Source organism: Rhinoraja longicauda, chromosome 2 (assembly GCF_053455715.1).
Source record: "Rhinoraja longicauda isolate Sanriku21f chromosome 2, sRhiLon1.1, whole genome shotgun sequence".
NCBI lineage: Eukaryota > Metazoa > Chordata > Chondrichthyes > Rajiformes > Arhynchobatidae > Rhinoraja > Rhinoraja longicauda.
Window position 1 is genome coordinate 93,268,268 of NC_135954.1, and position 13,110 is coordinate 93,281,377.

At 45.9% G+C, this 13,110-nt stretch overlaps 1 protein-coding gene across 2 annotated transcripts in view; it reads right to left on the reverse strand.

The window, feature by feature from the left end:
• acvr2ba (activin A receptor type 2Ba) overlaps window positions 1–9,667 on the reverse strand; it is an 88,641-nt gene extending 78,974 nt beyond the window's left edge. The window contains exon 1 of one of the 2 annotated variants that reach the window (XM_078429282.1): window positions 9,238–9,667. In XM_078429282.1, coding sequence (XP_078285408.1) covers window positions 9,238–9,286 — 49 coding nt within the window. In that variant the 5' untranslated portion in view covers window positions 9,287–9,667. Of the gene's footprint in view, window positions 1–7,020; window positions 7,111–9,237 lie in introns of those variants that run through there. The other variant, XM_078429291.1, reaches the window with a different exon arrangement.
• Window positions 9,668–13,110: the final 3,443 nt, after the last annotated feature.

Consider the following 13,110-nt stretch of genomic DNA (forward strand, 5'->3'; position numbering starts at 1 on the left):
TGGGGTGCAGGCCCTATCCATGCCTCATAATTCCATAGGCCTCAACAACACCACCATAGTGGGCTGGATAACAAATAATGGCGAGACGGAGTACAGGAAGAAGATTGAGAACCTCGTGACCTGGTGGCAACACAACAACCTTTCTCTCAATGCCAGCAAACTAAAGGTGATGATAAGACTTCAGGAAGCAAAGCGATACACATACCCTGCCCTGTTTGCAATGACAATGTCGAAGTGGAGATGGCAATTCCTAGGAGTAAATACACCAGCAACTTATCCTGGACCACCCACATCGAACCAATGGCCAAGAAAGAACACCCAACGCCTCCACTTCCTGAGAAAGCTTAGGAAGTTTGGCATCTCGCCAAAATCTCTCACCAACTTCTACAGATGCACCATGGAAAACATTTTATCGGGATGCATCACAGCCAGGTTTGGGAACAGCTCCCTCCAAGACCGCAAGAAGTTGCAGAGAATTGTGGATGCAGCCCAGACCGGCACGCAAACCAACCTCCCTTCCATCAACTCCATCTACGCTTCATGCTGCCTCAGCACAGCCACCAGTATAATCAAGGACAAGTCTCACCCCGGTCATTCCCTCTTCCCTCTCCCATTCCCTCTTCCCTCACCCCTCTCCCATCAGGCAAGAGGTACAGAAAACACACACCTCCAGATTCGGGGACAGTTTCTTCCCATCTGTTATCAGGTCACTGAACCACCCTGTCACCAACTAGAGAGTGGTCCTGACCTCCCATCTACCTCAGTGGAGACCTTCGGAATATCTTGAATCAGACTTTATCCTGTACTAAACGTTACACCTTTATCATGTATCTGTACACGGTGGACTTGTAATTACGTAATGCCTTTCCGCTGACTGGATAGCACGCAACAAAAGGTTTTTCACTGTACCTCGGAACACGCGCCAATAAACTAAACTCAACACTGGCGGCACGTCTCAGCCTCCAGGGCTGCAGCCGCCCCACCCTCCTGATAACGCACGTCTGCAAATCATGCTCACTTCCCCACAGGGTCAGGCAATGGCCACCTCCCAACAACAATCAAAAGCCTAGCGTACACTGTACACCAGAATCTGCCCCCTCCCCACTACATCTCTCCATCCACTATCCCTTCCCCCTCACATGACTCCAACTACCCCCTCCCCCTCCACTCCACTACCTCCCTCCCCATCCCCTCCCTCGCCCCCTCCACCCATCCCCCCCTCCACCCCCACCCATCCCCCCCTCCACTCCCACCCATCCCCCCCTCCACTCCCACCCATCCCCCCCCTCCACCCCCACCCATCCCCCCCTCCACTCCCATCCCCCTTCCCTCCACACCCCCCCCATTCCCTTCACAACCCCCCCTCCACACCCACCCTCCCTTCCCTTCACACCCCCCTCCCCCTCCACACCCCCTCCCCCTCCACACCCACCCTCCCCCCCCCCTCCACAACCCCCCCCTCCAAGGTTTTACATTGCTGCTTCTGACAAAATAAGATTTGTTTTCCAGCCCCACCACTGCTCAGTTTCATTTTGGTCACGTTAACAAGAGACAAGTGTGTGCTGATTTGTTGCCATTACTGTCAAGTAATATGGTGGCTTGATTGACAAGAGCATAATGGGCTGCCTCCCTGTAGTGAACAGAATGGGGGGGGGGGGGGGGATTTTGGTGCCGAGTAATATCACGATAATCTTTAATGGGTGCCATTTGGGCCTTCTTGGCCACTTAAAGCACTAAATGTACCTACAAAGAACCATAGAGATCCTCTAAACAGAGGAAGGCAAGAGCATTATAATAGAATAAAGATTAAGCAGGAAATTACTCCATTCAGAATTATCTCCTCCAAACTAAAATGGCATTTGGAGCCTATTTGTCACACAACAGATGAAATGGGAGCAGCCAAGTACAATTTTGTTCAACTGGCTCTTTGGCAATACTCGAATTGCTTCTCCTATCGACAGGTTTTGCAGTATTCTGTGCCTGGGAACAGTCCATTCAGAAAGGCACAGTTGGAAGAGCTGTATGACAGGAGAGAACAACCTGGGCCCCTCTCCCTTAACTCTATGCATCAGGCACACAGTGCTCTGTCCAGGGACCACAATGTGTCCTTTTCAGGTGAGGCAGAGGTTCACTTGCACCTCCTCCAACCTCATCTATTGTATCTGTTGTTCTCGGTGGGGACTCCTATATATCGGCGAGACCAAGCGCTGACTGGGCGATCGTTTCGCTGAACACCTTCGCTCGGTCCACCTCGCCCTACGCAATTTCCTGGTTGCCAAACACTTTAACTTCCCTTCCCATTCTGACCTTTTTGTCCTGGGCCTCCTCCACTGTCAGAGTGAGCCCACGCACAAATCTGAGGAACACCACCTCATCTTTTGCATGGGCAGCTGACAACCCAGCGTTATGAATATTGATTTCTCCAACTCCAAATAACCCTTGCCCTCCAACTCCAAGTAACCCTCTCTTCGTCCCTCCCAGACCCTAGTCATCGTACTAGTTTTACTGTCATCCCGCTAAGGTTCACTCGCGACCACATTTCCCCATACAATGGACCATTGTGGGCTCCATCTTTCCTTAATTATCACTGCTGGCTTTGATTTGCCCTTTTGCATATCTCTCATTCATTTGTCCAATGTACCTTTTCATATCTCTCGTTTCCCTCTCCCCGACACTCTGTCTGAAGAAGGGTCTCGACCCGAGACGTCACCTATTCCTTTTCTCCAGAGATACTGCCTGACCCGGTTAGTTAGTTACTCCAGCTTTTTGCATCTATCCTCAGCATCTGCAGGATCTTCCTGCACCAATATAATAACTGCAGATGCTGGTTTACCAAAGAAGGATAAATTTTGAAGAAGGGTCCCAACCTGAAATGTCACCTACCCATGTTCTCCAGAGATGCTGCCTGGCCGGCTGAGTTACTCCAGCACTTTGCATCTTTCTACAAGATGATTTGAATGGATAGCATGCAAAACAAAGTTTTCCACAGTACTTTGGTGCACAAAGATATTGTGACAGAGCACGGAGTTTAGTTTAAAGATACAGCATGGAAACAGGCCCATCAGAATTCATCCTGACCATCGATCACCTATTCACTCCACTGTTATGTTATCCCACCTTCTCATCCACCCCCCACACATTTGGGGCAATTTTACAGAGGCCAAGTAACTTACAAACCCACACGTCTTTGGGACGTGGGAGGAAACCGGAGCACCCGGAGGAAACCCATGCAGTCACAGGGAGAACGTGCAAACTCCACACACAGGCAGTGCCCACGGTCAGGGTCGAACCCGGGTCTCTGGCGCTGCGAGGCAAGGCAGCAGTCTGACCTGCTGTGCCACTGCGCAGAGTAATGAAGCAAAGTTCATTATTCAGGAAGCCAAAGAAATGTAACAATCAGGTTTGTCGACCAATTTCATTTAAAAAAAAGGTAGGAATAACTAGATTATTTACATGGCCCTCACTCCATGACCAGGGATTAGGAAAAAATATTCGACAGACCCCTCAGGACTTGGAAAAGTTCCCTTTATCAACAATTACACTTCACATAAAATTTAAAATACAATATAATCTATTCAGGATTTCAAAAGGAAAACTTATGTAACAGCAGTTGGTGCAGGCTTTTGTTTTGTTAGCACCTTGTAAAAGGCAAGGCAGTGGTTGGAAAATGAAACGCTACAGTTTAAATGACTTTCTTCGAGACTTTCTTCTTAAATTACTTTCCTGCTGTTTACAATGGCTTCAAAAACAGGATTGGGGCAGTAGAAGTCAACCACAATGCAGAGGTTTAGTTTAGTTTAGAGATGCAGCGCGGAAACAGGCATTCCGTCCGGCCCACCATGACCGCGCCGACCAGCGATCAGCCCGTACACAAGCACGATGCTATACCCTGGGGACAATTTACAATTCTCACCTAAGCCAATTAACCTTCAAATCCGTACGTCTTTGGAGTTTAGGAGGAAACTGGAGCACCAGGAGAAAACCCATCTGGTCACGTGGAGAAGGTACAAACTCTGCACAGACAGCACCCGTAGTTGGGATCGAACCCGGGTCTTTGGCACTGTAAGACAGCAACTCTTGCAGATCTAGCAGAGAAGATTGCTTGCGGAAAGGATGATGCATTTTATAGACAATAGACAATAAGTGCAGGAGGAGGCCATTCGGTCCTTCGAGCCAGCACCGCCATTCAATGTGATCATGGCTGATCATTCTCAATCAGTACCCCGTTCCTGCCTTCTCCCCGTACCCCCTGACTCCGCTATCCTTAAGAGCTCTATCTAGCTCTCTCTTGAATGCATTCAGAGAATTGGCCTCCACTGCCTTCTGAGGCAGAGAATTCCACAGATTCACAACTCTCTGACTGACAAAATTCTTCCTCATCTCAGTTCTAAATGGCCTACCCCTTATTCTTAAACTGTGGCCTCTAAGACACAGAAGGAGAATTGGGCCATTCGGACCATCGGGTTTGCTCCTATGACCTCTCTACCCCATTCTCCTGCCTTGCTGTAACTCGTGACACCATTACGAACCAAGAGGCTATCATTTGTTTACTTGTTCACTCTCAAGAACCAATCTCAGTACATATGACAATAATAAACAAGGCTTAGGAAGTCCGGCATGCCCCCAACACCTCTCACCAACTTCTACAGATGCGCCATAGAAAGCATTTGGTAGGGAAAAGCTCCATCCAAAACACCAAGAAATTGCAGTGAGTGGTGGATGCAGACCAGACCATCACACAAATCAACCTCCCTTCCATCGACTCAATTTACACTTCATGCTGCCTCAGCAAGGCCAGCAGCATAATCAAGGACAAGTCACACCCTCGTCATTCCCTCTCCCATCAGGCAAGAGGTACGGAAGTGAGAAAATGCATAACACCAGATTCAGGGACGGTTTCTTCCCAGCTGTTATCCAGCAAATGAACCATTCTATCACCCGCTAGAGAGCGGTTCTGACCTCCCATCTACCTCATGGGACACCCTCTGACTATCTTTAATCGGACTTTACTGGACTTTATCTTGCACTGAACATTATTCCCTTTATCATGTATCTGTACGCTGTGGACAGCTTGATTGTAATCATGTATTGTCTCTCCACTGATCGGTTAGGCATGTAACAAAAGCTTTTCATTGTACACATGACAATAAACTAAACTAACAAACAATTGTGACAGAGCATTTTACAGTATGGCCCAGAGTGGAATCAGTGAGCATTAATAGGCTGCTGAACATAGATGGAGGAGGGGAATAAATGAGACCGACCGCCAAGAGCAAGTCTAACAAATGTGTGGTTGATGTAATCCCACGCAAACAGAGGCAGGGGATGATCTCATTTCCACTGCCTGCTGCCCAGTATCACACATCCAGTGTAAACACATTCCTTGAAACTTTAGAGACCCTCGACAACGCACTGTTACATAAAGCACCTCCCAACATTTTTGGTAATTTTCTCATTTACCATTTCTTTTGTTTTGGGAGGGGGGGGGGGGGGGGGGATTGTTTTTGAATTTGCAATACTGTTGTCCAATTGTTTGTCTGTATTTTTATATAAATACATTATATATGGAACTCTGTAAAACCCATAATAAACAACAAAAAAAAGATTATATATATATATATATATAAAATATACTCCAAAACCCATTGGACACTACAACCCATAATAACAACAAAAAAGATTATATCTATCTACATGGAAGTTGGTAATATTCAAAGTATAACTAAACCCATAATAAACAAAGATTATATATATCTATATCTATCTATATAGAACTTTGTAATAAACAACAAAAAAGTATAACTGTTTATATGTGTACTATGTCTACATATCAGTCGTGCTGCTGCAAGCAAGAATGTAATTGCTCCGTTTCGGGAACTATGACAAAATACTTGACTTGAGGTGGAAGGAGAGGAAAAGTTGCTTGCAAATAAAAGGCGATTTAAAAAAATATACCACACGCGTTCATGTTTTATTCAGATGTTCTGCGTCTTGTTGTGGTTTAGTTACCAACCCCCCCCCCCCATCATCAAACACCACAACAGGTCTATACTTATTACGCTCCACAGAAGCCTCGTCGTTTATGCCTCCCTTAAATATAAAGCTGGAAGGCAATGCCAGCGAGCTGTTAGTTCCATGGGGAAACGCCAAGCTTTCTAAGCACACTAGATTTTCTTTTAAACACACATTCACGGTAAGCATCAAACAATGGGATTTCGCCCAAAACATAAAAAGCACCGTTTTTTGTTGTTTTTCCGCCATATAAAAATGGTGTGGAGGAGAAACCCAGAATTGGTGGTTAGGTTCAACGTGGGAAGCGGTGCCTCGGGAGCTGTTGCTTTCAAATAAATCCGACCAGGTTCCCCCCTCTCTCAGCACAAGGGAGGGGCTTGCCGCTTTACTTGTGAAATCCCACCACCCCACACCCATCTCCAAACAAAATACAGGATAATAAAATGGTATGGTTTGGAAGAGTGTGGTCACAATGTCAAGGGAGGGGGGGGAGGGGGGGGGGGGGAGAGGTTTGGAAGAGTGTGGTCACAATGTCAAGGGAGGGGGAGGGGGGGGGGGGAGAGGTTTGGAAGAGTGTGGTCACAATGTCAAGGGAGGGGGGGGAGAGGTTTGGAAGAGTGTGGTCACAATGTCAAGGGAGGGGGGGGAGAGGTTTGGAAGAGTGTGGTCACAATGTCAAGGGAGGGGGGGGAGGGGGGGGGGGGAGAGGTTTGGAAGAGTGTGGTCACAATGTCAAGGGGGGGGGGGGGGGGGGAGAGACAATAACCGTGTTTGTTAGCAATTGTAAAGGGAAACCACAAATGCAAACGAAGCAGCACAAAGCGTGTCTGCAACCACACAAACGCCACTGTTTCCTCACCATGTACTAGTTAAGGGAATGTTGCAAACCCCAAAAAAAAAAAAAAAATCCCCGACAACTCCGTTTGAAGATGAAATAAAGCATTGGAAAGCAAGGATTTTTTTTTTCTCCTACACCTGGCTGTGCGTCAATAATAAACTGTGCCTTACCCATGCCCGCCTCTGTATTTTGCATCAAAGATGTGAACCCAAAATAAAAAACCAGGAGCACCGAAGCAGAAATCCGATAAACGACCACAGCTTCCGCGCTCGAAAGAATGAATCAGATTCTCTCAGTCCTATTACAACTGTGGCCCACCACGTGTCTGCCTTCAAACACACAATGTTGCCCTTCTCTCCTGCTTCCCTCTCTCCCCCCTCCCTCGGCCATTGGGTATAGATACATCAACCATATGGTAATCCTTCCACCTCCCTCCCTCCCTCCACCCACCCTCAAACACAACGTGGCTTCTTATTTTCAAATCCTCTTTTAAATTTAAAAAAGCAAATCCTACACACGGATGGATGCAAACTTGTGTTTGGGAACAAGAGGTGTTAACGAATCGTAAAATAAAATCCTGGAAAGGTTTTAGGGGGAGGGGGTGGGGTGGGGGAGGGGGTGGGGTGGGGGAGGGGGTGGGGGAGGGGGTGGGGTGGGGGGGGGGGGGGGGAGATAGGGAAAGGAAACATAGACATCATCGTAAGCTAGGGGACGTGAGGCTTGGTGCTGAAGTAATATCAAGTGAGGAATTCCCCAGACAACGCGAGGGGCCAAGCGTGTGTTTGCCAGGCGCTCTTCTGCAAGCTTACGTTGTTAACAACAACAAAAACAAAAAAATGTTTCCAAGGTCTCCACGATTCTTCCCAAAAATTAACAATAAGATCACGCTTACTGCTCCTAAACATGCTGGCATGGGGGCATCTCGGTATCTTTTCCTAACCCATCCCAATCTTAAACGCTCACAATGTAGCAAATCGAGCACGGTATCACCAGAACGACACAAATTAAACGCTGGTGTTATTTTGTTGTTGTTATTACAGAGTGTGAGAACAAGGTTGTGCGATTTGTTGTTTAAAAAACATAAACGTGGAAGAGAGGAGGAGAGGGTGGTAAGATTTTCTTCTCGCCTCCCCCACCCCACCCCTTAAATACATCAACAACAACAAAAAGGGAAACTAAACAATAAAAACAGCAGACACTAAGTGCTGGAGTAACTCAGTGGGCCAGGCAGCATCTCTGGAGAAAAAGTGTAGGTGACGTTTCGGGCTGATGAAAGGGTCTCGACCCTTCACGAAACGTCACCCATTCCTTCTCTCCAGAGATGCTGCCTGTCCCGCTGAGTTACTCCAGCACTTTGTGTCTATTCTCGGTTTAAACCAGCATCTGCAGTTCCTTCCTACACAATGAAAACAGCAAGTTAAGCATGGGGGTGGAATCTACCATTAGTTCACACTACCTTCGATTTAAACCAATATCTGCAGTTCTTTCCGACACACTATTTCACACGCCATTCCCCTTTTAACAAGGGAAATTGTGAATTTATTTGTATATTGGCCCATCTTCTATAATTCATTTATATATTGGCCTGACTTGTTTATTTTTGTTCATGATTTGGCTCCAGATTCCAGTATCTACAGATCTATATTTTGTTTGTATATTGGCCCAGCTTGTATATTTTAGTTGTATATTGGCCCAACCTTTATCTTTGATCTGTTCAAGATTCCAACGTGTACAATCTCCCGAGTCCCTAAAATGTTGTACGTATATTGGCCCAGACCTGAATATTTTGTTTGTATATTGGCCCTACTTGTTTACATTAGACGAGACCGAGGTTTTTTTTAAAACTCTGGATACTATGTTAGTTTATTTTCGACACTTTGCAACTATCCCTACATACCCACTAGAGAAACGAGCAATATCCTCCGTATATATTTTTTAAACCCACAGAACTCAATCACTCTGTAAAATAATGTTACAATGCCTCAGAGTTTCTTATTGGGGGGGAACTATTCATTCAAAACAAGCTTTGTTGTTAAAAAAAACTTACACCCAACGGATCTCCACAGACCAGGCCACAATAATGCGGCCAGCAACAAACAAAACAAAACAAGAAAACCACAATGACTACCCAAGATTATATACAACGTGCTAAACCTCGAGTGGTGCCAAGCAAGGCACCCGCATCCAAACAGACCGCAGGCATCTGCAACCGGTCAGAAAATATTTTAAAAATCCAACAAGCAACAACTTAAAACCTCACTCTCATCTGCCCCACGTTCTCTCCTCCTCTCCCCTCCCTCAAAATCAAAACACAAAACTCAACCATGACACCAATCCCAACAAAACCACCAGAGATTAAGCTCTCGCAAGTAGTAAGTAGTCCTTACCTGTACAGAAAGTTGCCCAAAGTGCCAAAGTCAGCCAGCAAGCAAACATGTTTAAATGCACCAAAAAGATTGTTAAAAAAATAGTTGGAGAGGGGGGAAAAGGGAGGGTGGGGGGGGGAAGGAGGGGTGATATAATATCCAAAATCAGCTCCACGACATTGGATGCAGGTTGATTTCTTCTCCTCGCTCCTTTGCAAATAGATGATTTCAAGTTTGGGGTGGTTTAAAAAAAAAAAAAGTAGCTGATGGTGCAAATATATATAAAAAGGGATAAAATGCACCCTGGGGCTTGTTGTATCCGCTGGTCAAAGGAGGGAGGATGGTCGCCGTGCTGTTTTGCCCCACTTGGCTTTCTTTGCGAGGAGAGTGTTCATGCAGCAGAGAGGTGCCTGTGTGAGGGGGCGCCTCTCCGCCGCTACTGCTGCTACTACTGCCTGCCCCGCGGGGCTCACTCTTCCCTTCACTCGGCGGCGGGTAGCGTGGAGCCGCTCGGGCGGAGCGGCTGCTGCTGCTGCTGCTGCGGCCGGCGGCGTGCACTCATCGCTCGTCCCCTTATCTCCCTTCTGCTGTGTGTGTGTGTGTGTGTGTGAATGAGTGAGTGTAAGCGCGGCGGCGGAGCCGAGGCAGCAGCAGCAACAACACACACACACACACGCGCGTACGTACGCACGCACGCACACACACACACAAACAAACAAACAAACACACACACACACACACACAAAAAACTGAACCCGGTCCAAAATGGCTTCTAAAAAACCTTGTCCAGCCGAGAGTAGGGAAGCCCGGATGTTTGCAGGAGAGAGGGAGGGAGAATGACTAACGAATAACAGCACCACTCCGTGTCCCCATTCCACACAGCCACCCTGCCAGAAATGCAAGCAAATACAGCTGCTGAAAACATTAACACCAGCAGCATATCCCCGTTTGCAGCCACCCTGCAATAAATGCATGCAAATAGAACTGCAACACTGCTTTTTCCCTATTTGCACGGGTTTAGGACCCCTGTTACTCCAACGTCTCTATTTAATACACCCCATGTATTGTAAACTATCACGTGTTACTCCAATCCTTCTTTAATTCACACCATAGACTGTTCTACAGTAGAAAAGTATATGGTGTGAATTAAAGAAGGATTGGAGTAACATGTGATAGTTTACAGTACATGGGGTGTATTAAATAGAGATATTGTAGTAACAGAACAGTGTACAGTATGTGGTGTTGAATAAAGAGCGACATTAGAGTAACTGTACAGTGTACAGTATATGGTGTGTATTACAGAGGAATATTGGAGTAACATAGATCAGTATACGGTGTATTAAAAAAGGATTGGAGTAACATAGCATAGTTTACAGTACATGGTGTGTATTAAAGAGGGCTTAGAGTAACATAGAACAGTGTGTGGTACATGGTGTGTATTAAAGAGCAATATTGAATGAATGAATTAATAAGTTTATTGGCCAAGTATGTGCATATACAAGGAATGTGCCTTGTATATGCACATACTTGGCCAATAAACGTATTCATTCATACATTCAATATTGCTCTTTAATACACACCATATACCACACCCTGTTGAAGTAACAAAACAGTGGATGGTACATGGGGGAGAAGGAATGGGTGACGTTTCGGGTCGAGCCCCTTCTTCAGACGGGGTCTCGACCTGAAACGTCACCCATTCCTTGTCTCACGAGATGCTGCCTGACCCGCTGAGTTACTCCAGCAATGTGTGTCTACCTTCGATTTAAACCAGCGTCTGCAGTTCTTTCCTAAACAGTGTACAGTACATGATGTCAATGACAGAGGGGTATTGGAGTAACATAGAACAGTGTACAGTACATGGTGTCAATGACAGAGGGGTATTGGTGTAACATAGAACAGTGTACAGTACATGATGTCAATGACAGAGGGGTATTGGAGTAACATAGAACAGTGTACAGTACATTATGTCAATGACAGAGGGGTATTGGAGTAACATAGAACAGTGTACAGTACATGATGTCAATGACAGAGGGATATTAGAATAACATAGAACAGTGTACAGTATGGTGTGTATTAAAGAGCAATATTGAAACAGAACAGTGTACAGTACATGGTGTATGAAGGAGGGTTATTGGAGTAACATAGAACAGTATACAGTATATTAAGTTCATGTGTATTAAGTTCATAAATTCATAAGTGATAGGAGCAGAATTAGGACATTCGACCCATTGGGTCTACTCCGCCAATCAATCACGGCTGATCTATCTTCTTCTCAGCCCCATTCTCCTGTCTTCTCCCCATAACCTCAGACACCTAGTAAGGAAGCATTGGAGTAACAGAATAGTGTGCAGTACATGATGTGTACTGAAGAGCAATATTGAAGTAACATAAACAGTAAACACGATGGGAGGGGGTGTCGAAGTGCTGAGCCACCGGGAGTATACAGTACATGGTGTGCATTAGACAATAGACAATAGACAATAGGTGCAGGAGTAGGCCATTCGACCCTTCGAGCCAGCACCACCATTCAATGTGATCATGGCTGATCATTCTCAATTAGTACCCCGTTCCTGCCTTCTCCCCATACCCCCTGACTCCGCTATCCTTAAGAGCTCTATCTAGTACTCTCTTAAATGCTATTAAAGAGGGATGTTGGAGTAACAAACAACAAAACAACACAAAACAGGCCCTTCGATGCTGAAAATAACATCCATTAAACTACTCTCTTCTGTCCACATGTGATCCATATCCCTACATTCCCTGTACATCCAAAACCCTCTTAAACTGGGTAGGAAAGAACTGCAGATGCTGAAGAAGGGTCTCGATTCGAAACGTCACCTGTACCTTTTCTCCAGAGATGCTTTCTGACCCACTGAGTTACTCCAGCACTTTGTGTCTCGTCTCTTAAACTAGTGGCCTCTTAAATGCCACTATCGGATCTGCCTCCACCACCATCTCTGGCCGCACATTCCAGGCACCCACCACTCTCTATATAAAAGAACATGTCCTACTCATCTTCTTTGAACGTTTTCCCCTCTCACGAGCGACTGGAATATCATAGAACAGTATATAGTGTGTGTGTATTAAATGGATTGGAGTAAAAGGACACAGAGCGCTGGCTGGAGTAACTCAGTGGGTCAGGCAGCATCGCTGGTGAACGTGGATAGGCAATGAATTGGGTCGAGGCCACTCTGGTCATCTTGTTCCTCGTGGCTTCCAACTCCGGTCTGAGTTCGGACCCGACCTGGATTTTGGATATTTACACTCAATTCACCGCTTCTCGCAACAGTTCTCCTTCCTTGCCCTGCGTTCTACACACTCTGCCATGCACCAGCAGACCATCGCACTGACTCTCCCACAGCTCCAGGCCACACTCATTCAGACCTGCAATGGAAACAAACTTTACTTCATTCTCCGATGAATTAAGAAGGGTCCCAACATGAAACATCACCTATCCATGTTCTCCAGAGATGCTGCCTGATCCGCTGAATTACTCCAGCACTTTATGTCCTTTTGTGTAGTCCAGCATCTACAGTTTAGTTTAATTTAGTATAGTTCGGTTTAGTTTAGTTTAGTTTGGTTTGGTTGGGTTTAGTTTAATTTAGTTTAGTTTAATTTAGATTAGTTTAGTGCTGCTGATTCTTAGGGATAGTATTTACCTGTTATTGGAAAAAAAAGGGGTAGTCAGTATGGCTTTATGCGGGGGAGGTTTAGAAGTTGTTTACCTTAGTTTTTGCAATAAAAAGGATCTGCCGATGCTGGTTTATACTGAAGATAGAGTAACTCAGCAGGTCAGGCAGCACCACTGGAGAAAATTAGTTTAGTTTACATTAGTTCAGAGATACAACATCGATACAAGCCTTTCGGCCCACCGAGTCCAAGCCAACCAAT